Source organism: Salvelinus sp. IW2-2015, linkage group LG1 (assembly GCF_002910315.2).
Source record: "Salvelinus sp. IW2-2015 linkage group LG1, ASM291031v2, whole genome shotgun sequence".
NCBI classification, from domain to species: Eukaryota; Metazoa; Chordata; class Actinopteri; order Salmoniformes; family Salmonidae; genus Salvelinus; species Salvelinus sp. IW2-2015.
In genome coordinates, this window is record NC_036838.1 from 50,332,360 (window position 1) to 50,357,677 (window position 25,318).

The following is a 25,318-nucleotide window of genomic DNA, read 5'->3' on the forward strand; positions in this document are numbered from 1 at the left end:
TCAGTTGAGATTTAATTAAGATCACAGCCTTTAAAATCCCCTTCAAATGAAAATGTACCCAAAGACAATGCCTGACATCCTCATGCAGATTGTTTCCATACTCTGCACACCAGCAACGCAAACCTAATCCTTGTTTCCATGACGGCAGACAAGGGGCCACAAATTGTGTAGGCTTTTTTTTTACATTGCTTGTGCTGTTGTCTTTTGTGAGTCAGAAAAACCACGTGGCCAATTCATAATAATAAAAAGGGGAGAAGCCAGCAGCTGGTTCACAGAATGTGTGAAAACCATCCAGAGATAAATCTAGATCTAACACATATGCCTCCTCTTATATCTGCATACAGCCTACTGAATCATTCCACAACTACTTCCACAAAGAAAACATATATTATGTTATTTGAGGAGCACAGCAGTAATTAACACAGTATCACATAATGCTTTCTAGTAGCAGAGCAGGACAGGACAAGTGGCATATATAGACTAGTTTATTTTGTTACACCATATCACTGTCTATACACCATGTAGCCTAATCATACTGTTAACATACTATCTCCATACTTTGAAATACATAACATCTTTTGTGTTGACAAAATCCACCTATCTGATATAGAGACACTGTGACCAAGAGAAATGAGCAGTAATGTACCTAACGCAACAAAAGCTGTTTTCATGTCAAAACGTTCCTCAATCCAGCGAGGAGTCAGGAGAACAGCAGAGAGCAGCTGGTGGTTTTCTATATCACCGGTCAACTATTCCCCCTCACTCACTCACTCACTCACTCACACAACAAAGCAGTGGCCACTCCTGTAAAGGATATCCCAGAGCGCTGTGGGCTCTCGCTGGCTGTCGGCTGCCACCATGCCCGCTTCTCTGGGTACAGGGTAATATCTGGTTGCCTATGTCATGGTTTAGAAATGACAGGTGCTGGCAGCCTCTTGCCTTGACAGGCCGTTGCACAAATAATGGCCCTGCCTGAAAGGGCTAATGCACTACTAATGAACAATAAATCAACTTTGATTACAAAATGTCATCCCAATCAGCTCGCACTCCAGCTCTCCCAAACTGCACCCCCAGCCCAGCCAGTGCAGCTGCACAGCATTACAGTGCACACTGGCTGTTTAGGCTTCATTTTCCTCACATCTGATGTTAACCTCCACCGGCCCCTCTGCCAGACAAATTCACCCTCTCTCTCTAAACTCTACCAGTACAGACACACCCTCTCATCGCCGGGGCTGTTCAGACACAGTCTGGAGCTCAGTACAAACATGGCAGAGGGGGTAGAAGGMGAAGACATTAGCCTCAAAAGTGAGGAAAATGATTTTTTTTAAGCATGTGTTAATATATTAATTGAAAATGTTGTTGTTTTGGAAGACTCTGAAGGCTCTCACATTAAAAGTTCAACCAGCACCACAAAGTAAATAACAGTCCTCTGTCTAATATCTAAGGGGTGTTTCATGGGGTTCAAATCTACCACCAGGGAAGAGAGGGAAGTTGGTGTAGAAAGGTTCAACTTTATCTCTCATTTCATTCTCCGCCCCCTTTACTACACACACGCATGCAGGAGCAAGCACACCCACGTATGCATGTGTTCACGTGCGTGTGCACGCACACAAAAAAAAATGTTTCAGGAAAAATGTCAGTTCTGACATTTCAAATGATTGAGTCTGGCTAAAATGGTTTCGTAGTGGCAGTGTCAAATATAGAGTTGTGCCTCCCTCTCCCTTAATTTCAAGTGACAGAGTGAGGAGAGGATCAACCCCCCATCACCTCGCTGCCTCCTTCACTTGACAGGGACACTGTCCATAGCCTGAGTGGGAGCCAGGTCTGACCGGCACACACACACACTCAGCTCACAAACACACACAAACTGTGAATATCTCATGTATAACTAACAGTAAACAATAACAGCATGCCCTACTGAAGCTGAGGGCTACATGTGCTTGTTAGTAACACACTGGGATGCAGAATATATGAAATAATAATATGTGATAAACAACTTCACAGCTAAAATACAAACATGTCGCACAGCCTTTCCTAGAACTTTCCACATCTTAACAACACATACTGCAGTAACAGAGCCTGATGATCTGGTTAGTACAGTGTAAGAATAAAGAAACAAACATAACTAGAATCCTAACTACAGTATATCTAAACTGGCATATGAGCAACTTCATGTAAAGTGTTACCTTAAAGTAAAGTGTTACTTAATGTAAAGTGATGCCTTAATGTAAAGTGTTACCTTAATGTAAAGTGTTACCTTAATGTAAAGTGTTACCTTAATGTAAAGTGTTGCCTTAATGTAAAGTGTTACTTAATGTAAAGTGAATCTAAATACACAAAATAATACACAAAACATTTGAACATTTCATTTGTTGAAGGACAATTCAGCAAATGAAAACCATATCTCTGAATGGCATCAGCAACTATCAGCAGGTAAACACAAACATCTAAACAACACATAGCCTATCTTTAAAAACACAGCATCTCCCCACAAATCACAAAATACTTGTAGTGTAACAGCCTTCAGGGAAAGCCTGTACTCTGTCCCTATCTACAGAACACACTAAAACCTGGATCCATTCTCTCCTTAAACAAACTGCATGACAAAATTAACCAATTACAATGATAGAACATCAACAACAGATAGACAAAAGCCCCCATCTTTTCCCTGGACAAATGACATTGTCAAGTTTTATACAAGAAAGCTGGCAAAATTGCAGAATCAATCATATTGACAAACCTGACAAACTCCATTTAGCTGGCAGGGTAAACAGAGAMCTGGGCCGTGCAGTGTGGAGTGGAGCGGAGAGGAGCACGATGGAGAGAGAGAGAATGAGAGGCAGGAAGGCAGGCAAAGAGGCAGGCGGACACTGCTGTGCTGTGGCGTCTCCAGCCTTCCTCGGGATACAGACAGATTGCACGCACAAGGTTGCTCCCTGGCTGACAAGATACAAAACTACCCAATCAACCACGCCCTTCTCCACCAATCACAACCAGCCCCCTAAACATAATCAATTCAAATGGCCTACACAATAGGGAGCCTCAGGCTGAGCTGCAGGTGAACCCATGCCTTTGTGTGGGGCCCCTTGGAAGAAAAATACACAGTTGACGGCTGTTAACCCTTTGACCTATTGAAACAATGGATGCCTAAAGAAAAGAAGCCCTTTAATTAAACAACAGATAAGTAAACACAGCTATACAGCTGAAAGAAAGAAACTAGCCTGCTATCAGACACTTTATTGTTCTGGTAAATGGAATTGTTTACAGCGTCAGGACAAAGAGTCAAATTCACTTTATATTCTGAGAACAACAAACAGCCAACAAACAATTGAGATGCTTTGCTGATTTTTTWWATTTGTATTATTATTTTGTTTGTTTGTTGGGCAATACCATAAAAAAGCATTTCAGTCTAAAATAAATACCTTTTAATATAAATGTTTTTTTGTGTGTTTTTTTATATTGTTTTATGCGTAAGAAACAGCTTTTCCATTAACTACATAATTTCTTTATTTTTCAAGATATCACTTGTTTCTTTTTCCAGATACCACATTATCGTTTTCCAGATACCACATCTATTTTTTCCTGATACCACATCTATCGTTTTCCAGGGTATCTTTAATATTTTTGCRCTTTGTAAAAACAAGCAAAAAACTCAATGATCTACCAAAATACATGATTTTTCCTCTGATTACTAATATCACTTGTTCTAATACTTCCCTACACAACAGATACTACTCCTGCCTCTGGTGCTATCACTACTACTCAGTCACGATAATAAGAATTAGCTGTCTTAATAGAATCACATGGTTCAACAGCCAGTATATAAACGAGAACAAGGGGAAACAGGACCCTGCCCTCTACTGGACATGTATGAACTGCACAAGAGAGAGAGAAAGGAGAGAAATAAATATACCCCAAAAAACTATTATACATACATTTTTGCTCTTTTTTGAAATAATAGTTTTTAAARCATGATAAATCTGATTATAGTATCTGAAAATATACTATTTAAAACTATTCAGTTCAGTTTGAGAGGAATCAAAAGGATGAAATACATTCAGACACAAATACTAAGACGTTCAAACAAACCTTTAGTCAGGATTAACATATAACTCAGTTAATTAACATGTTAACATGCACAACACATTCAAACATGGCCATAAAAAAAACTGTTCATATCGATGTCCATAAAAGCTTGGCTAAGGATGAAGGAATGCTCATAGAATACGTACATTCCAGAACACAAATAAACACAGTCCATACATACAGTAACAAGCCACTGCCCTCATCTGCTAATAACTAACAACAAGCTTTGTTAAACTGGGTGACCTATATAAATAATTGACTGGGAGACCTCAAGTGTCAAAAGTGACAATTCCAATACATATCTTAGTGAATAATAAGCGAACGAAGAAAAGGCTCTGTACTTTCTATCTGACACACTCAGAGGGCTCAGACAAAGACGCACGCACGCACCACGCACACCACACACACACACACACACACACACACACACACACACACACACACACACACACACACACACACACACACACACACACACACACACACACACACACACACACACACACACACACACACACACACACACACACACACACACACACCACACACACACACACACACACACACACACACACAGTGATCTCGGCTCTGGCCACTCTTCTCCCCAGCACTCTCCCTGGGGTGGCATGTCGGCATATTCTCAATAAAACACCTTCTCTAAGCAGTAATAGGCCACTGTTCTCATTTCAATGCTCCCAAAGGCCTCATGATAAATTTAGCAGACATACAGTTCAAGCCTCCCCTCTCTCCCCCTCACACTCTACTCTTCTCCTCCTCTGCCTGAGCCTGCACTGTGTACAGTAATTACACATAGGTGTGTATCGATGTGATACATATATATTTCTTCTCTAAACATATTTTATCAACACAGAGAATCATCAATATCCTTGAGCCTTCAGTTTTAACTTTCACCCATCCTCTTCATGATGATCCAGAAAGAATTATTGTGCTTATGACACAGTGAGATGACATAATAAAAGACTCAATTTCCTGCCTGTATTACATTGAAAGTATGAGTTAACGTCTGGTCGTCTAACTAGGGTTTGTTCTGGGGTTAAAGACAATGACAGCTCCCATATACAAACACAGACGGTGAACAACATAAAGGGGTGTAGACTAAATTCCTTCTAAGCCATATCAACAAGGGTATACTAAATAACTAGATATGTCCAACTCATGTTACAATTAAAATTTAAATAATAACTGTATTTTTTTTTTTAAAGATAAATGGTCAAACCTTATACCAAAAGGAACGTGTAACCTMAACATTTATCATGAGAAAACAAACATTGTTGGGTTCCCTCTGAGAAATGGAAACCATTGTTTKCAGACCCAGGCGTCTTCAGACCAGGGGTGTATTCACTAGGAACCAAACAGAAGCAAACGGAATGAAATGGGGAATAACCTACCTGAATTTGCATAAAAGTGTTTGCAACTGTTTGCTATTGTGTACACTATTGATTACACCCCAGGTGAGTGACTTCTCGAACAACAGCAGCTCTATGTACAGTCTTTGCTGGTCTAGCCTATAAGGTGTATCTGAAAAGACAAACTTACTGGAAATTCAGAATCTTTCTTCTGAGTTTTGGGTTGAACTAATGTGTACAGACCTCTTTAACTCCTCTCTCTAACCCCTGACATCTGTACTTTAGCCTCATCTGAAATGGGAAGGGTTATTGGCCAAGGTGAACTCATWTTAAGTCATGCCTGTTGCAATGTGTTACAAGGATGTATTATGTTATTGGTTTCAGACATTAAAGAACACATTGTGTAGTCTGTATTTGCTAAATATTTCCTTGAGGTGATATGCCAGCCAGCGCAGAACGAAGTTTGTGTTTCTTTGTGTTCCGTCTGCTGTGGTTTTCACTTAGTCAAAACAAGAACATCTACAGCGATGTGCAACATAAATTCAGGGGGGTGGGGGAATTTTGTGCCGTATTCTTTCATGATTGATTCATATAGAGTTCTTCTTTTGAATCAGACACTATATTAAGAAGTACAGTGCCTCATCATGACATTTTGTTCAGGAAAAAACTAATCCTGTAGATGAATGATGCCAAATGAAATGAGCAGTGGAACTGTCATCTCTATCCTACAGGATTTATAAAAGACACGTCTGGGAGCTATGATTACATCTAAAAATACTTAGTTAGAGTACATTTTGGGCGCACGAGTGCATCCATGCCAACTATTTGGTATCCAGGAACAAGTCATAGTTACATGATTTACCAGGGTGTGGACTATAAACATGTACTCTTCAGTGCCCAACACAAATATAGATGTACATATATCTACGGACAGTMTCATTCAATTCAGAACATCTCTAATATATGGTTTTAGGAACGTAGACCCTCTCTAAACAGGGTGAGTAGATAACACTAACTGAAACTATCAGTGTACACAATACACTAAAAAGCWAAATTAATCCTAAAAAGCATGCTGGTCAGTTAAGCGTCAGTTATGCTGGTCAATTAAACAGGCTGGTCAGTTATCCCCCTGGTAGTAAAAGTCCATCCAAGTCAATCTAAAACTTCAGGACCTCGTGTCCCTAGAGAAGCACACAATACAAATAGATGAACGAGTTGTGTCGTGAACATGTTCGTTACTGACGTACTGCTTGTTGTATTGATGTGATTTTCGCCTGGTTTATATTTAATGTGCCTGTTTGTCTGATACTGATGTGTTGATGCAGTTGCCTTGGTCCAGGTCTCTCTTGAAAAATATACTTTTATCTCAACAAGACTAACCTGGTAAATAAAGGTTAATTAAATGTAGAGATGCATGAGTGGATGTTTTTGATATGGCTCTTGGTGTTTATTAATGCTCTGTCCTTACAGTCCATGCATCCACCCATTACCCACCAAAAGGGGGAGTGAATCATTTCAAACAACACATGGCTGAAATCAAGATACTGTGGCGGAGAATGATTCAAAGATACAAGATTGGGGGGAGGGGGAGACAGGGAGACAGGGCGACAGGGCGACAGGGAGGGGGATAGAGCTTGAAGGGAAACATCAGTCCTCAGAATAAAAAAAGGTCCTGCAAATGGCAGTGGCTTAAAGCCCTGTGTCTGGAGTCCGGAGTCAGACCGACAGTCATCGCATGGCTGAGGCTCACTAACAGGCTGAAACAGACTGCCTGGAAATACAAGGGATGACTTCATTCTGACAGAATGATCCAAACCTGTTTCTAATATATACAGTACACATAATACATTTTTATGATATGACAAGAAAAACAAGCGGTGAAAAAGACATCCTGATCCCTGGTTACACACGGATGCAGGGATCAGCTCTGTGCTGATCATTCCTGGCATATTAAATCACCTCAAAGACAGAGACACACGGAATCATGCACATACACACACGCACAGATGTATGTGATTTGATTTTGAACCTAAAAACAGTGTTCAACTGTGCTGTTGAACCTGAAAAATATTGATGTCTCTTAGGTCGTGTTTACACTTGACACTTACATGCGACTTCTGCTATCAGAATACGAAGATCGCATTGAAAAGACCGGTCTAGACGCACAAAAGTCGCTTTGTGTTCAGATCTGGAAGTGGTCATGGATGCATTGTGTGTGTATTTCTCCTCAGTCTGGACGCAATCAGGCTACCGAAAGCGCATACAGTGGGCAATGTCATCGGCWCTCCCACAAGTATCCAGAAAACGTGTTTTGGGACCGAGAGGCACCTTTCATTATAATGTTGGAGGAAATATGTTCTTAGTGTGTAAATGCTAGCCAGCTAGCTAATAAATAGAAAATATTTTGGCTAGAGTTAAGCTATCCCGTTTGCAATCCCTTTAGCATTGCTTGCTAGCTTTCTGGCTAGCTACAGAGGTTAGCTGGCTAGTTAGCTACAGTAGTTAGCTACTGCCATCAGTTGTAATTTTATGATCATATTTAGCCTATTCCACCGTTTGRAGAATGCATACTGCCATTTGAATATAGCGCGGGAAAAGGGAAACTGGACAGACTGTGGACACTGTAGACACATTTGAATGTACAGTAAGTGTAGATGCATGACTCGTTCGGAATTCCATGATCAGAATACTAAAGCTGCCTGAACTGTGAAGTCTAGACATGGCCTTAWAGCACAGTATCTGTCAGAACATTCCCATTTCAATCCTCATTCAACACTAGGAGTAGGCTTGGTTTCTGCTTACTGACCACTGAAAGGATTATCCATCCACTCTGGTCTTGATTGTCTGAACCTGAACGTGTCTGTTTAAAACGAACAACTTGGTTCATTTGGGGTGAGGTTCACAGCTTGGGTGCTCATCACAGAGAGGCTGTGTCCGCCTCAATTGTCCCGTTATCTCAGCTGGCCTTCCTCCGTTTGGCAGGGAGCCAGAGTGGGCCGAGCCCGGGCTCATTGTCACCTCACCTAGCCACGGTAGTGGGCCACGGATAGCACTCCGAACCACAGGGCGGCTGGGCTGCAGGAGGGAGCTCCTCGGAATGCTGCCTCTGATTGCTTTAGAGCGCTGGTGGAGGTCCAGCCGGCAGTCTAATGATTTACAGATTGGAGCACTGTGGTGTACATGTGTCAGGACGATGCCATAGGTCTACTACAAACAACAGTAGCAGAGCAAGCTGGCGGTTTCTCCTCCCCTGTCAGAGAGAGGTGTGGCCCCTGCATTCTGTCACACAACACTCCCCCAAAGACCACAAATGAAGGATATMAGCGGCGGAGGGGAGGGGGCCAAAACTTAAAAGGCTTTCATCATGTAAAACTGAAAATACATTATCWATTGACCTGGAGATGCCCTCTGTAAAACAGAGAGGGGGAGAGAGAGAGAGATTCACCTGGCAGAAATGTACGGTAGATAATGGGCTCATGTTTTTTCCCGTCTTATTTCTGAAGAATAACAAGCACTGCTCCCTTGATATCATGAATATGTTCAATGCAAAATCTATCAGAGGATGCTGACAAGATGACCTATCAAATGAATCATGATCATTTCATTTAAATATTAAAAGGAAGCCAACGCATCATTTCAGTGAAGAGAGGAAGTCAGGAAACCATACAAAAGCAGTTTCTCTTTTCTTGTTTTCCGTTGCTCGCCAGCTTCAAGGACTCAGCTTCAGTAGAACTAAGAAAGAAGTGATCTTTACAAGTTGCTTTCAGAGAACACACAAAAGATTCAACAAGGGAATTTTTTCAGTAGTCTGCCGCCCTGTGTGACGCATTTGCCTGTGGTACAAACAATCTGTCTACAACCAAAAATATAATAATTATAAAGGGGGATAGGTTATTTGTCAAGGCCATTAACATGATCTGTTTTTAGTCCAACTACACAAACATTCTCAGGATTGTATTTTCTGACCTGCTAATACTGGCAACTAAAAGTCAACTTTCTTAATGGAGAGTTCATATATAAAAGAGAGGCTGGCTTGCAGCCTACAGCACCTCCCAGTACCTAATAGTACTAGTGACATGAAAAATGAAGGCCCATCAAGGCCACCATCCAGACCTGGAACAGAACAAGTCTAATCTAGGCATTACAATGATGGCACTGGAACCATGTTGACATAACATCTTCAGCCCAYTTGCATGTCACATATTCCAATGTAGGCGCTGGGTGCCTACCCAGGAACCCTTGCAGTGTGGKATAGTTAACTGAGCAGGCTCCAAAGCAATGCCACAAACAAGCCTCTTTTTTCCCCTTCTTCCTCCGCGGTGCGAGTGGACTATCAGCGAGGGTCCGACAGTGTTGTGCCTAATGACCTKTTTCTCCACTCCTGATCCTGCGGCTGGCATAATTAGTTACCTGGGGCTGCAATCCAATTTGAAGTGATGACAAGAAAGTGATCCATGAAAAAGTAATAAGTTAAATCCAATTTCAGCCAGCCTCTAATTAAATGCACATGGAACTAATGAGTCAAACCCTACCATTTCACTGATAATGCTAATTAGCGGGGTGGGAGTTGCTCGCTCTCGTCCCGCGCCACTGTAGGTGTGAAGCGCGAGGTAAAGTGGCAGAGACTTTTAATTACACGTCATTCTGTCAGTAATTTACTGGCTTTTTGACCAGTTAAGTATGTTAAGCTGCTCTCCAGCCTGCTAACAGCTGTTTGTATGATTTAATATGATGGGAAACAGTAAGCAAGCAGCACATTCAGTATCTAGTCTACACGTTACATTGGGGGGTTTGGAAGTAAAAACACCCCCTCTTCTTGGAGATATAAAACCAAACAGCCATTTCATGCTGATCAAGGATTCTCCTGCTTGGTTTTTCTCTCCCCCTTCTATGCAGGTCATTTTTTTCAGATGTTTCAGATATTATGTGCTTCATTATTTTTGACTTGAATGAAATGATTTGGAGTGAGTCACAGGGCTTGTGCATCTCTCTCTCTCTGTCTGTCTAATGGGGATACTGATGAGATGAATAGGTCTTCACCACAGAMAGATCTTCACAGCTCTACACACATCAGGTGGCAGCTCACTGCATATCTGATACAGTTGAAGTTGGAAGTTTACATACACTTAGGTTGGAGTCATTAAAACTCATTTTTCAACCACTCCACAAATTTCTTAACAAACTATAGTTTTGGCAAGTCGGTTAGGACATCTACTTTGTGCATGACACAAGTAACTTTCCCAACAATTGTTTACAGACAGATTATTTCACTTATATTTCACTGTATCACAATTCCAGTGGGTCAAAAGTTTACATACACTAAGTTGACTGTGCCTTTAAACAGCTTGGAAAATTCCAGAAAATGATGTCATGGCTTTAGAAGCTTCTGATAGGCTAATTGACATCACTTGAGCCAATTGGAGGTGTACCTGTGGATCTATTTCAAGGCCTACCTTCAAACTCAGTGCCTCTTTGCTTGACATCATGGGAAAATCAAAAGAAATAAGCCAAGACCTCAGAAAAAAAATTGTAGACCTCCACAAGTCTGGTTCATCCTTGGGAGCAATTTCCAAACGCCTGAAGGTACCACGTTCATCTGTACAAACAATAGTACGCAAGTATAAACACCATGGGACCACGCAGCCGTCATACCGCTCAGGAAGGAGACACATTCTGTCTCCTAGAGATGAATGCACTTTGGTGTGAAAAGTGCAGATCAATCCCAGAACAATAGCAAAGGACCTTTTGAATATGCTGGAGGAAACAGGTACAAAAGTATCTATATCCACAGTAAAACGAGTCCTATATCGACATAACCTGAAAAGCCGCTCAGCAAGGAAGAAGCCACTGCTCCAAAACCGCCATAAAAAGTCAGACAACGGTTTGCAAATGCACATGGGGACACATGGCGGCACATGGAGACAAAGATCGTACTTTTTGGAGAAATGTCCTCTGGTCTGATGAAACAAAAATAGAACTGTTTGGTCATAATGACCATCGTTATGTTTGAAGGAAAAAGGGGGAGGCTTGCAAGCCGAAGAACACCATCCCAACCGTGAAGCACGGGGGTGGCAGCATCATGTTGTAGGCGTGCTTTGCTGCAGGAGGGACTGGTGCACTTCACAAAATAGATGGCATCATGAGGTAGGAAAATAATGTGGATTATTGAAGCAACATCTGAAGACATCAGTCACGAAGTTAAGCTTGTCAAATGGGTCTTCCAAATGGACAATGACCCCAAGCATACTTCCAAAGTTGTGGCAAAATGGCTTAAGGACAACAAAGTCAAGGTATTGGAGTGGCCATCACAAAGCCCTGACCTCAATCCTAAAGAAAATTTGTGGGCAGAACTGAAAAGCGTGTGTGAGCAAGGAGGCGTACACACCTGACTCAGTTACACCAGCTCTGTCAGGAGGAATGGGCCAAAATTTACCCAACTTATTGTGGGAAGCTTGTGGAAGGCTACCCGAATGTTTGACCAAGTTAAACAATTTAAAGGCAATGCTACCAAATACTAATTGAGTGTATGTAAACTTCTGACCCACTGGGAATGTGATGAAAGAAATAAAAGCTCAAATAAATCATTCTCTCTACTATTATTCTGACATTTCATTCTTAAAATAAAGTGGTGATCCTAACTGACCTAAGACAGGGAATTTTTACTAGGTTTAAATGTCAGGAATTGTGAAAAACTGAGTTTAAATGTATTTGGCTAAGATGTATGTAAACTTCCGACTTCAACTGTAATTGTTGTATCATTGGACCAACAGGCTTCGAGACAGCTTCTARCCCAAAGCCTTTAGACTGCTAAGTAGCCGTAATTCTGCTAAATAGTTCATTAAATGGTTACCCCGACTATCTGCATTGACCCTATCTTGCACTGACTCTATGCGCACTCACAAGACTATATACAGTGCATTCGGAAAGTATTCAGACCCCTAGACTTTTTGCACATTTTGTTAGGTTACAGACATAATCTAAAATTGATTAAGCCCCCAAAAATCCTCATCAATCTACACACAATACCCTATAATGACAAAGCAAGAACAGGTTGTTAGAAACTTTAGCAAATGTATTAACATAGAAAACTGAAATATTACATTTACARAAGTACTCAGACCCGTTACTCAGTAATTTGTTGAAGCACTTTTGGAAGCGATTACAGCCTTGAGTCTTCTTGGGTACAACGCTACAAGCTCGGCACACCTATATTTGGGGAGTTTCTCCCAATTTTCTCTGCAGATCCTCTCAAGCTCTGTCAGGTTGGATGGGGAGCATTGCTGCACAGCTATTTTCAGGTCTCTACAGATATGTTCAACCGGGTTAAAGTCCTGGCTCTGGCTGGGAAACTCAAGGACATTAATAGACTTGTCCTGAAGCCACTCCTGCGTTGTCGTGGCTGTGTTCTTAGGGTCTTTGTCCTGTTGGAAGGTGAACCTTTGCACCAGTCTGAGGTCGTGAGAGCTCTGGAGCAGGTTTTCATCAGGGATCTCTCTGTACTTTGCTCCGTTCATCTTTCCCTCGATCCTGACTAGTCTCCTAGTCCCTGCTGCTGAAAAACATCCCCACAGATGATGCTGCCACCACCATGCTTCACTGTAGGGATGGTGTCAGGTTTCCTCCAGACGTGACGCTTGGCATTTAGGCCAAAGAGTTCAATCTTGGTTTCAACAGACCAGAAAATATTTTTTCTCATGTTCTGAGAGTCTTTAGGTGCCTATTGGCAAACTCCAAGAGGGCTGTCATGTGCCTTTAACTAAGGAGTGGCTTCCATCGGCCAGATGGACTCTACCATAAAGGCCTGATTGGTAGTGCTGCAGAGACGGTTGTCCTTATGAAAGTTTCTCCCATCTCCACAAAGGAACTCTGGAGCTCTTTCAGAGTGACCATCGGGTTCTTGGTCACTTCCCTGACCAAGGATCTTCTCCCCTGATTGCTCAGTTTGGCCGGGCGGCCAGCTCTATGAAGAGTCTTGGTGGTTCCCAACTTCGTCTATTCAAGAATGATGGAGGCCACTGTGTTCTTGGGGACCTTCAKTGCTCCAGAAATGTTTTGGTACCCTTCCCCAGATCTGTGCCTCGACACAATCCTGTCTCGGATCTCTACAGACAATTCCTTTMACCTCAGTGCTTGGTTTTTGTCTGACATGCAATGTCAACTGCGGGACCTTACATAGACAGGTGTGTGCTTGTCCAAATCATTTCCAATCAATTGAATTTACCACAGGTGGACTCCAATCAAGTTGTAGAAACATCTCAAGGATGATCAATGGAAACGGAATGCACCTGAGCTCAATTTCGAGTCTCATTGCAAAWGGTTTGCATACTTACGTAAATAAGATATATTTGTTTTAGATTTTTATACATTTTCAAACATTTCTAAAAACCTGTTTTCACTTTGTCATTATGGGGTACTGTGTGTAGATTGATGAGGGGAACAAAATAATTTAATCAATTTTAGAATAAGGTTGTAACGTAACAAAATGTGGAAAAAGTCAAGATGTCTGAATAATTTCCGAATACACTGTATCCTCCAAACACCGGCTTCTCGGGCATTATCACTTACATAAACACTTGTCTGGACTTGTGGCTTTCATTATGATAGTTTCAACCTAGCAAAATGTAACATAGTCTACAACATTACAAAGCAGGCAATTTAGCATTTTATTTAGATACTATGGCCAACCAGCCTGTGCTCTTCACAAGATTTGGGCAGAGGAGGAAGAATGGCCCAGCTCTCTTTTCAATGGCTGAGTGACAGGTTGGGCAAGATCTCTGAATACATCAATAAGTTAGAATTTGTATTTCTTGTCTGTGGGAGAATGTGTAGTACTTCACTATGTACCAAAAACTGGCTGTACTCTGGAATCTTCCATGTAACCTCCCGTGTTTGTTGACCTCTGCTATACATTTTCCAGCCTGACTTGGGAAACTCTTTAGTTTGATCCCTTCAACTTATTTGAATCCTGACAAATGCACACACAACTAAAAGGTCAACATAACTAAAAGGTCAACACAACTGAAAGATGAACACAACTAAAAGGTCAACACAACTAAAAGGTCAACAAAACTAAAAGGTCAACACAACTGAAAGCCGTCAACAGAACTGACGAAGAGTCAAACCACAACTGAAAGTTTCACACAGAACTGAACAGTCAAAGCCAGAACACTCGAAAGGCTCAACACAACTACAACACAACTAAAAAGGTTCAACAACACAACTAAAAAAGGTCAACACAAACCTAAAAGTCAACACAACTTACAACACAATCTAAAAGGTCAACACAACTAAAAGCGTCACACAAACCTACAACACAACTAAAGGTAACACAACCAAAAGGTCAACACAACTAAAGGTCAACACAACACTAAAAAGGTCAAACATCAACTAACAAATGCGTCAACACAACTGCTAAAAGGTCAACACAACCTGATAAGGTCAACAGAACTGAAAGGTCAACAACAAACTGAAAGCGTCAACACAACTGACAAGGTCAGACAGAACTGACCAAGGTCAACACAACTGACAAGCGTCAAACACAACTACAACACACAACTAAAAGGTCAACACAACAGTCAACAGAGGCGATAACACAACCTAAAAGGTAACAAACTAAGGTCAACTAACTAAAAAGTCACACACACTGACAAGGATCGAACACAACTTAAAAGGTCAACACAACTAAAATGAGGTCAACACGACAACTGAAAGATAACAACAACTAAAAGGTCAACACAACTACAAAGGTCAACACACTACAACACAACTAAAAAGGACAACACACAACTGACAAGGTCAACATACAACACAACTAAAAGGTCAACGACCAAGTCTAAAAGGCAACAAACAAGCGTCAACACAAACTCAAAAGGTCAACACAACTACAACACAACTAAAGGGCTCAACACAACTAAAAGCCGTTCAAGCAGCACACCACAACTAAAAGGTCAACAAACTAAAAGGTCAACAACAACTCAAAATAAGAGCTCAAGCACAACTAAAAGGTCAACACAACTAAAAGGTCAACACAACTGAGAAGTCAACACAACTAAAAGTCAACACAACAAAGGTTAAAAGCAACTGATCAAGATCAACAACTAAAAGGTAACACAACTAAAAGGTCAACACAACTGAAAAGGATACAAACTGAGTCAACCAACCAACACAACTTAACACAACTAAAGGGCAACCAGCAACTAAAAGGTCAAACATGAAATCAAACTAACAAGCACAACTAAAGTCAACACGGAACTAGAAGTTCACACAACTAAAAGTCAACACAAAACTAAAAAGTTTCAACACAAACTACAACACAACTAACAAGGCTCAACACAACTAAAAGGTCAACACAACTACAACACAACTAAAAAGGTCAACAACAAACGTACTAAAAAGTCAAACAACAACTGACAAGCGTCAATACAACTGAAATGGTCAACAGATCTGAAAGATCATACAGACTAAACAGTTCGAAAAACCACAACTGAAAGGCTCAACAGAACTGGACATAGCGTCCAATACAACTGTGTAAAGGTCAATCACAAACTCACAACACAACTCAAAGCCGTCCAACACAACTAAAAAATGTCAACACAACTTAAAAGGTTCAACACAACGTACAACAACACAACTAAATAAGGTCAACACACTAAAAAGGTCAACACAACTTACCAACCACAACTAAAAGTCAACACAACTAAAAGGTCACACACACCTAAAAAGTCCAACTACATACTAAAAGGTTCAACCACAAACTAATAAGGTCAACACAAACCTAAAAGGTCCAACACAAACTGAAAGTCGTCAACTAGAACTGAAAGCCGTCAACACAACTGAAAGGGGTCAACAACAAACTGACAAGGTCAACAGAACTGAAAGGTCAACAACCAAACTGAAGGTCAACACCAACTAACAACACAACTAAGAAGGTCAACACAACGTAAAAGCTGGTTAACACAACTAAAACGTCAACACAACTAAAAAGCTCAACCGACAACTAAAAGGTCAACACAACTTGAAAGCCTGTTTCAACACAACTAAAAAGGTCAAACACAACGTAACAAGGTCAAACAGCAAAACTAAAAGGTTCAAACACAACTTTAAAAATGTCAACACAACTACAACACAACTAAAAGGTCTCAACATCAACAAAAGGTCAACACAACTGACAACACAACTGAAAAGTCATAACAAAGTCTTAAATTCAACACAACACTTAAAAGGTCAAACTAAAGGTCAAAAACTAAAAGCGAACAACTGAAAGAGGGCAACACAAGCACTAAAAGGTCAACACAATTAACAACAAGAAGTCAACAACAACTGAAAAGAACACAACTAAAGGGTCAAACACAACTATAAAATGGTTCAACAACAACTAAAGAGAGGTCAAACACAACTGAAAGTCAAACACAACTAAAAAGGTCCAAAACACAACTAAAAGGTCAACACAACTAAAAGACGTTTACACAACTAAAAGCTAAACCACAATAAATGTCAACACAACTACAACACAACTAAAAGGAAAAAGGTACACAACTACACACAATAAGGTCAACACAAACTAAGAGTCAACACAAACGAAAAGGTCAACACAACTAAACAGCTCAACAAAGGTCAAACACAAACTAAAGGTTCAACACAACTATAGGTAACAACACCAACCACAACTAAAACGTGTCAACACAAACTAAAAGGGTCAACACAACTGAAAGGTCCCAATTACAACTGAAGGTCAACAGAACTGAAAGCATGCAAACAGGACTAAAATGTTAACACAAGAACTTGAAAGGTCAACAGAACTGAAAGGTCAATTACAACTGAAAGGTCAACACAACTACAACAACAACTAAAAGGTCAACCCAAACTCAAAGGTCAAGCACAACGTAAAAGGGTCAACCACAACATGAAAGATCGAATACAAAGGTAATCCCTCTAGAGCTATTATTGAGACAAAAAAATGCCTCTTTACAATTACAAGAGTAGGATCTAATTTCGAGTAGGTGTTGCTACAGCGGGAAAATATCTCCTCGCGGCAACAGCGAAAGTGTGATTGTCATGTGATTATAATTCAGTGAAGGATTTTGTTACGGCGGTGATACATTTTCGCTAGGATCAAAGTATAACTTTGCTCAAACCAAAACAATACTTAATATATATCGGTGTGTAGGTGTGTCGAGGTGCCGATTAGATGGTGTGTTGTTCAGTGGGAATTTATGTCAATCATGAAGCGGTCATCTGCCATTTCCTCCGGTGCAGTAAGACTTCACTCAGCAATTAAGAAAGCAGAGATAAATTAAGATCCATACATGTGTACCTGTCATTATACCTAGCTGCTATGGGAAAGGGGCTATTAAATGATAATAATATATATATAGAGAAGAGAGAGAGAGAGGAAGAGAGAAGAGAAGAGAGGAGAGAGAGAGAGAGAAGTGTGAGATGAGAGAGTGTGAGAGAGAGAGTGTGAGAGAGAGAGAGGAGAGAGAGAGAGAGAGAGAGAGAGAGAGAGAGAGAGAGAGAGAGAGAGAGAGAGAGAGAGAGAGTGTGAGAGAGAGAGTGTGAGAGAGAGTGTGAGAGAGAGAGTGTGAGAGAGAGAGTGTGAGAGAGAGAGAGAGAGAGAGAAGAGAGAGAGAGAGAGAGAGAGAGAGAGAAGAGAGAGAGAGAGAGACGAGAGAGAGAGAGAGAGAGAGCAGAGAGCCAGAGAGATACCAAAGGGCACCTAAAGCTCCTAAAGGTTCATATCTCTGCTGGAGAGTTGGAAACATCACCTACTCTTCCCCTCTCTTCTCCTTTATCCTCCTTTAATGTTTCTATCACATATTAACCACTACTACAAAAGGCCTCGATCAGCAACACACATCATGTGTGCATTATTTCCTTGGCTTTGTTAAAAAATGGAATACATCAAAATATTTCCAAGAGGCTGATTTCTGAGAGTCTAGGCTTTATATCATTCAGAACTGTGTTTATTCTACATAGTAATATAATTAATGTGTCACAGCCTGAGATGTATGTTGTTGATCACACTCACATTGCAATCCACACCCACGAACACACACACACAAACGTGCTTGGCCTACAACCGTCACTCACTCTGCCTCTCTTAATTTCCTGTTTATGAAYGTTGCTTGTTACATTCACCCATGACAGAATGAAAACAGCACACAGTGTACTATAAAAAAGATCAAGAAAGTTCAGCTCTCCATTGTTCAACTTAATAAGTGACTTACAACCGTCCAACCGCTTTTGTTTGTCTTGAGGTCTACAACTTGGAAGCAACAATATGCCGGTTGACTGGTGTAAGCATACACTTTTTGCATGTTCTTAACAAGCATATGACAGTGTGTTCTCGTACCTGTAGGCTTGGCTGATTCTCATTGTCTTTGGGGGATTTTAGATCGGTGCCTTGCTGAAGCTGCAGCTGCTGCTGTTGTTGTTGTTGTTGATGTTGTTGTTGCTGTTGTTGCTGTAGAAGGATCTGCCGAGCCACTTGAAGAGCCTGAAAGAGAGATGAAAATGATGGTGGGTTAAAAAAGGGAACAACATTGAAACTAAAAGCAGATATTTGATTGTGTCTTGGGGCTCAACCCTTCCCTTGAGACCACTCTTCTTTTAACACAACAGATGTAACCCAAACAACGACATGTTCTTGGACTGCTGATAGATAACAAAACAAACAGAATTTTACACAAATCAATAGCCACAGGCCAATGCAAATATTTTCTGTTGATTTAGATTTTATTTATTAGGATCTCCATTAGTCGACGCCAATGGTGACAGCTAGTCTTACTGGGGGCCTACTCGTAACGAAAAGACAATACAGAAAAAAGACTTTACAATTTACATACATTTAAAAACATGAACATGTAGTGTGCGTGTGTATACTGTAGGCTGCAATTACAGTAAACAGAAAAAGTCAGAGGCACAGAACGGTGCTTTTTGATCCTCCTCTCCCTCTGTCCCCTCCCCTCCAGAAAGTAAATAAAAGGTTTATTGCTGCTCCAAATATCTGTTAAAGGACACGGCCTTCTCAGTGGAAAACAAAATACAGTGCAGTCACATGTTTATTGCTCCAGCTACTCCCTTTTCCCTCACGATAAATAATCAAACATGCCATCCAGAACAAACAAAGCCGGGGAGCCGGGAAAAACAGTGGTCATGAAAACCACACTGATACCAAGAAAAGCAAGCGTGTATTCCCACAGTGAGCCGCCAGCCTCCTCACACCTACACCAGTAAAACATCTGAGTAAATAACTAGGCTCATACTTTCCATACTCCACAGACGATTACTCCCACAATTAAACTAACAGTCCGAGCCATCCCACACAGCAGAGTTATAGTCCTCGAGTCAATTATTTGATGAGTCAGGTTGATTGCCAGACGCAAATTAAAAGTGGTATGTTGAAGACGAAAATCGGAAAAGGTGGGGTGGGGTGGGGGGGTGGGGGGGGGGTGGAGAGAGGAGGTGCTCAGAGTACGTAAGAGGGAAATGTAAAGAAACGCGTGAAAGAGTAAGAGGAATGTGTGGAAGATGGTATGAAAGTGAAATAGGAAAAGGAAGAGGGTATGGTGAAAGGCTTATAGAGAAACAGGATAGTGATAGGAGAAGATGATCTATAGGCCTGTAAATGCTCTATAAAGGAAAGGATGAGAGGGGAGTCCAGCTCAGAGGCAGAGGCAAACAGCTGTGCGCTGCTCTGCACCGTGTTTGTGTGTTGACCCTCTCAAACACAGGCCTGTGGGATGACATCATGAGGCAAGAATATAACTACAGGCTACAAAGAGGCCACTCTCCTGGCGTTTTACCCTACCACCATTAAAACATGCTCTCTCTCTCTTTCTCTCTCTCCCTGCCTATAGCTTGTGAGGGGAAAACTCCAAGCCCACACATTCATAAAGATAGTGTACCCTTTTCTTGTGACAGTATGAGATTCACTCCAACACAAACAGAGAAATCCAACGCAATGCTAAGGCACAAACAATAACAGACTATTTATAGCCCTAATTATAAGAACATGATATTTAACCCATTCAGTTACAGTATGACAAACTTCCTATCTTCCCGCCTACAGTGGCAGACCTACCTAGCACTTAAAGCATGCAATACAAGATCAATGTAATTCAATAACCTCAAGTAGGTTATTGTAGGTAAGAATGAGTTGACGGTTAAAAGTTATATACACATTGTACTACAGTACTTATGCAAAATGTGCAGCAAGAAGTCAAGTTTAAATAGACAATAGAACACAAATGTCGGAGCTGTGTAATGGAATAAAGGACAGTAGGTTCTTCTTTGAAGACACAATGATCTTACCTGGTGAGGCAGCATGGCACAACAGAGCACCAAATAGTTAAGCCAAGCCTACGGATTACTACAGGGGAACATTTATGAATAAACAAAAGTACTATTTAGTTTTCTCTGTAACTTATGACACATGCATGCTTTGGTGTAACGTGTCTGGTTTACTAAGAGGGGTGTTGGAACTAAGATACTTGAGTCAACAGGATATGATGGGAGTTTTTAGATACTAATGGGTGAAGACATAGATTTCTGGGAATCATTAACAGAAAAAAACCTGGCACAACACCTACAGTACTGCATCATCAATCAGCATAAATACAGTAACTATGACGCTGCAATGCAACACTGTGTATTGTAAGATCATCCACGTTGATCTCAAGTTGATCATCAAATAGAAACTAACCTCATTAAGTCTTTCATATTTGATAAAGTGGAAAAACAGTCAGAAAATAATCACTTACAGTATTAGTCATACTGTTTGGGCTCTGTTTTCCCCAATGACTTTATAAAATAGTTTTAAAAGCGAAAGACACATGATGAGTCAAAAGACTGTCATTATCGAAAAATAACGATATAAAAAAGTCTAGCTGGGGAACCTATGTAGAGTGTTTCCCGAGGTGAGGCCGGCTAGAGGCTGAGGAATGATTTGTTGTTTAACAAGGCGACTGTAGCTGGCTGCCTTGGAGAGGCCTGATGCTGTGCTAAAATAACCCATTGTGAGCTGTCACTGTGATGTTTACACAGCACCCACTCTTCTCTTCACACAAGGCCTCTCCTCTCTCTCTCGCCCCTCTTTCCCTGGAATTCATCTCCTTTTGATCTCATATTCAAAGGTACTGGGGCTTGATAGACGTACAAGCCTAAAAGCAGCTCCAGACGCGCTAAACTGCCAGCGGATGACAGACCGGAGCATCTAAAGAGCAGAGAAATGAGGAGAACAGCATGTTGTCTGGGCACTACAATAGCACAAATCAAGAGACATATTAGGTGGAACTGATCAGATACAGTTCAAAGACAGACAATACAAACAGATAACTAGGATGCAAAGGGAACAGGAGACTGCCGTGCTTTAGGGCGAAGCAGATGTCAAGCTAAGGGCGGAAATACTGTATGTTTATAGAATTAACTAGGGTTTTACACAGAAATACACGTATTCAAGTTTTGACTTATTCTAACGCACGCACGCACGCACGCCACCCACACCACACCACCACACCACCCACACACCCACACACACACACACACACACACACACACACACACACACACACACACACACACACACACACACACACACACACACACACACACACAAACACTCTCCAGGATCTGACAAGGTCTTATTGCCAACAAAGACAATGCAATTTGATATCCTTGTCATTTGCACATTCTCTTTCAAATGTGTTCAAAGTTCACACCTTCCGCTGTGTTAACGGGTCTGTTTTAATAAACAGCGGCTGCCTTATTTCTAAATCTACTTTCACACCATATTAGTGAATAGAGCCTCTGAAAAGGCAGGAGCAGCTCTCATGTCCCAGGGCTATCTAGCAGCGATAAGGGAATGGCTAAGTACTGGATGTCTTTATATGCAGTCTGCACATGTGGATTATTTACAGGCTTTGGGTTTCCTGCTGTTAAAGCCAGCTCTGGGTGCCATACAAATCCCTGCTCTGAGAATTACCACAAGTCTTTGCTTTGATTCAGCCCTAAACATTTTACTATGTTGTAACGGTACGCACATTTTGGACATGACCAAAAGCACTTCTTTATCTCTCTACATCTGTTGACCTTGAGTAAACAAAAAATACAAACAACTTGTGTTCAACTGCAGAGGAATTCAAGTGCACTGGTTATTGAGAGAGACGTCTAGTGGCAGGCTACGTTACTCAGAAAGAAGAGACCAGCAACACTCATCCTCCAGTTCAAACTGACAGACAAATGTGAGCCAGGTAAAGAGAGTGGTTGTGTGAAAAGTGAGAGGGCTCCATTCAGGGTGGCTCCACTGCAAGAGGTGCGGTGACGTGGGCCTGGTCTAGTGTGTTTGTTTAGGCCCATCAGGAGAGAGCCCTCTTTATTTTCTCCGACTCACCAATGTCCTCCAACTCCAACGTCAGGGTAGACCTTGAATGTGAAATGATTTCAAACAAATTGACCCTAATTGCTAGAAGATGTGCGCGCAGGTGTAATCGGATCCCTGCGGCCATTGTGGAGACTGGAGAGAGAGGAAAAATGGCAGAGAGAGGAGAGGAGTGGAGGAAAGCGGAGAGGAGTAGAGGAGAGTGGGGTCCAGTGCTGGCTGTTTACCCAGTGGCTGGAGTTTACTAGACAGGAGCCCAAGGTTCTCATACGGCCAGCAAAAACACAGCTAATAGGTTTGTCCTTAATGTAGTCCTGCTCAGCAGACACAGGCATTTCTCCCCCTTCTCAGGTCTGTGGGTTTGCCTGGTGATGGCCTAAATGTCAAGGTTGTCCACTTAACTTTCTGAGTGAAAGAGCACACGTCTCAACTCACCTGACATTTATGGCCCTGGCTCTACCCCTGCAATGTTTTATACAAACAAAGGGCCTTCAGCAGCCCTGTGAAATAAGCCCACTTCTCTTTGGATCCTCCTGGTGTGTTCATAGTACAGTAGGCTGACTCCCTCCTACAGAGTGGAAAGCTGTTCCTTCCATTTTTGTAAATTATGCAGGCTATTGTAAGACTGGTGGGGAATTTATTGAAACTGGGAGAGTTACTGACACATTTTTAGAATAGGACAAGTAGGATAATGTGGGGTCAGGGGGGCATTGAGTGTGCAAACATATAGTAATGGAATTCACTTACAATACGTTAATTTTTATTGAAATGCATATGATTTGGGACAATTTTTAAACATGTGAGCAGATAAGCAGCAGGAGGAATCATGTCAATTTATATTAATTGAGTTATATACTTTTTTTTGTACAATGGCTGTTTATCTGTAATGCAAAGTAGGCAGGGCTGGATTCCCTGTAAGTATATAATTAATGCCATTTCCAAAAAGCCTCTCCACATGGAAAACAGGCACCCATGTATAAACCTCACGCATTACAGGCCCTCTGAAAAACACTCTCTAACCCATGTTTAGATTTCCAAACTAATTCATGTAGAATACATAAATAAATCAATGTTTTGTACCCACTTCAAACCATTATATTCCTTTCCTTTGCTGCACTTTTCAACTAATCTATTAATATTTATGACAACACTAAACATTTCAAATTGCCATGTTTAAACAATATAAAGCACAGCATGCAATTATATAAGATGCAAGCTGACTTCAATAAAAATCAAATTTTGTTTTGTTCCCCCCATAACAGGTAATGCGATGGCTTGACAAATGTTTTTAATGGGGATAATGGAGTGAAAGAAAAACAGGGTAGAAAGTAAACTTATTAAACATGAGTGTAGATGGAAGAGGATGCTGTTGAGCGGGACTAATGATGGAGGGCAGGGAGTGAAGGGAGAAGAGGAGGGAGAGAGAAAGAAAGAGGGAGGGTAGAGAGGGGAGGGGGCATGGAGCAGAGCAGAGAGTAAACAGTGGCCCCGGAATCTACTCTGAGCCTGGTACAGGTGGCCCGGGAGGTCAGCTCAGCTATGCAGGCCCAACAGGTTCCGTTTGTTTGGATTCTCCAGCCTTTCTTAGCTAGCAGCTTAACAACAGATGGCAAAAAGTAGGCCCCAATTCAGAGGTCTGGGTCAAAAAATACACAAAGAAAATCACACAAACTGTAGACACAACACACACACACACAAATAACAGGGCCAAAACCTACAGAAAAGATACATTCTTACGAATGTAAGAAAATTTGAATGGCTTCACTGGCTTCACACAGGCAGGACAAACACACACACACACACACACGCATGCACACACATGCAGTTTTGTCTGATTATGGGACACCAACTTCCTATCATGATTCAATAACAATGAAAATCTCTCTTTGAAGACCTTTTCATCCCTGGCATTCAGCAGTTATTAAATGAATAGTGTGTTTATTACTGCTTTAGAGCGGTGTAAACTCATAAACACCCTCCCGACTACAAGGGAAGCTGTCAACTAATATTGTTTCCCTCATGAGTCGCTCTTCCACCTCAATTACGCCTTTCAACTTCCCAGGCACTGTATGATAAAGTGGCCGTAAAAATCATTCACATTAATACACCATTGTGCATCTGCTGCTAAAGGTAATTAAAGAAGTAAATGACTCATAAGAATAGACATATGAGCCGCAAAATGAAAGGTAACTGGGCTGCCTCATGAAAATATGTACCATTAAGATACTGCATTTTCATATTCAGGGTAATCAGCTCCACTAGCCTGATGCTGATTTAATCCACTTCACTAGCGAAGTCTATCAGAGCGCGTCACTCTCTCTCCCACTGCATTCTGCTCCAGCACCGCCCGTGAATGGCACCACTAAAGGGAGGTCACACAGAGGCAAATCAGTAGGGGAGCAGTCAATGCTTTGGTTCCATTTCGATGGCAGAAAGAAAGGGACAAGAGAGAGAGGGAGATTGAGTGCGGAAGAGAAGAGAAAAAATW

The 25,318-nt window shown here is 41.3% G+C and overlaps 1 protein-coding gene across 2 annotated transcripts in view; it reads right to left on the bottom strand.

Annotated features, from left to right (window-relative positions):
• The window catches only part of LOC111969407 (forkhead box protein P1-B), a 239,615-nt gene that overhangs the window by 55,789 nt on the left and 158,508 nt on the right, over positions 1–25,318 (bottom strand). For both annotated transcript variants that reach the window (XM_023995596.3, XM_023995605.3), the window contains exon 7: positions 18,805–18,948. In XM_023995596.3, coding sequence (XP_023851364.1) covers positions 18,805–18,948 — 144 coding nt within the window. The remainder of the gene's footprint in view (positions 1–18,804; positions 18,949–25,318) is intronic.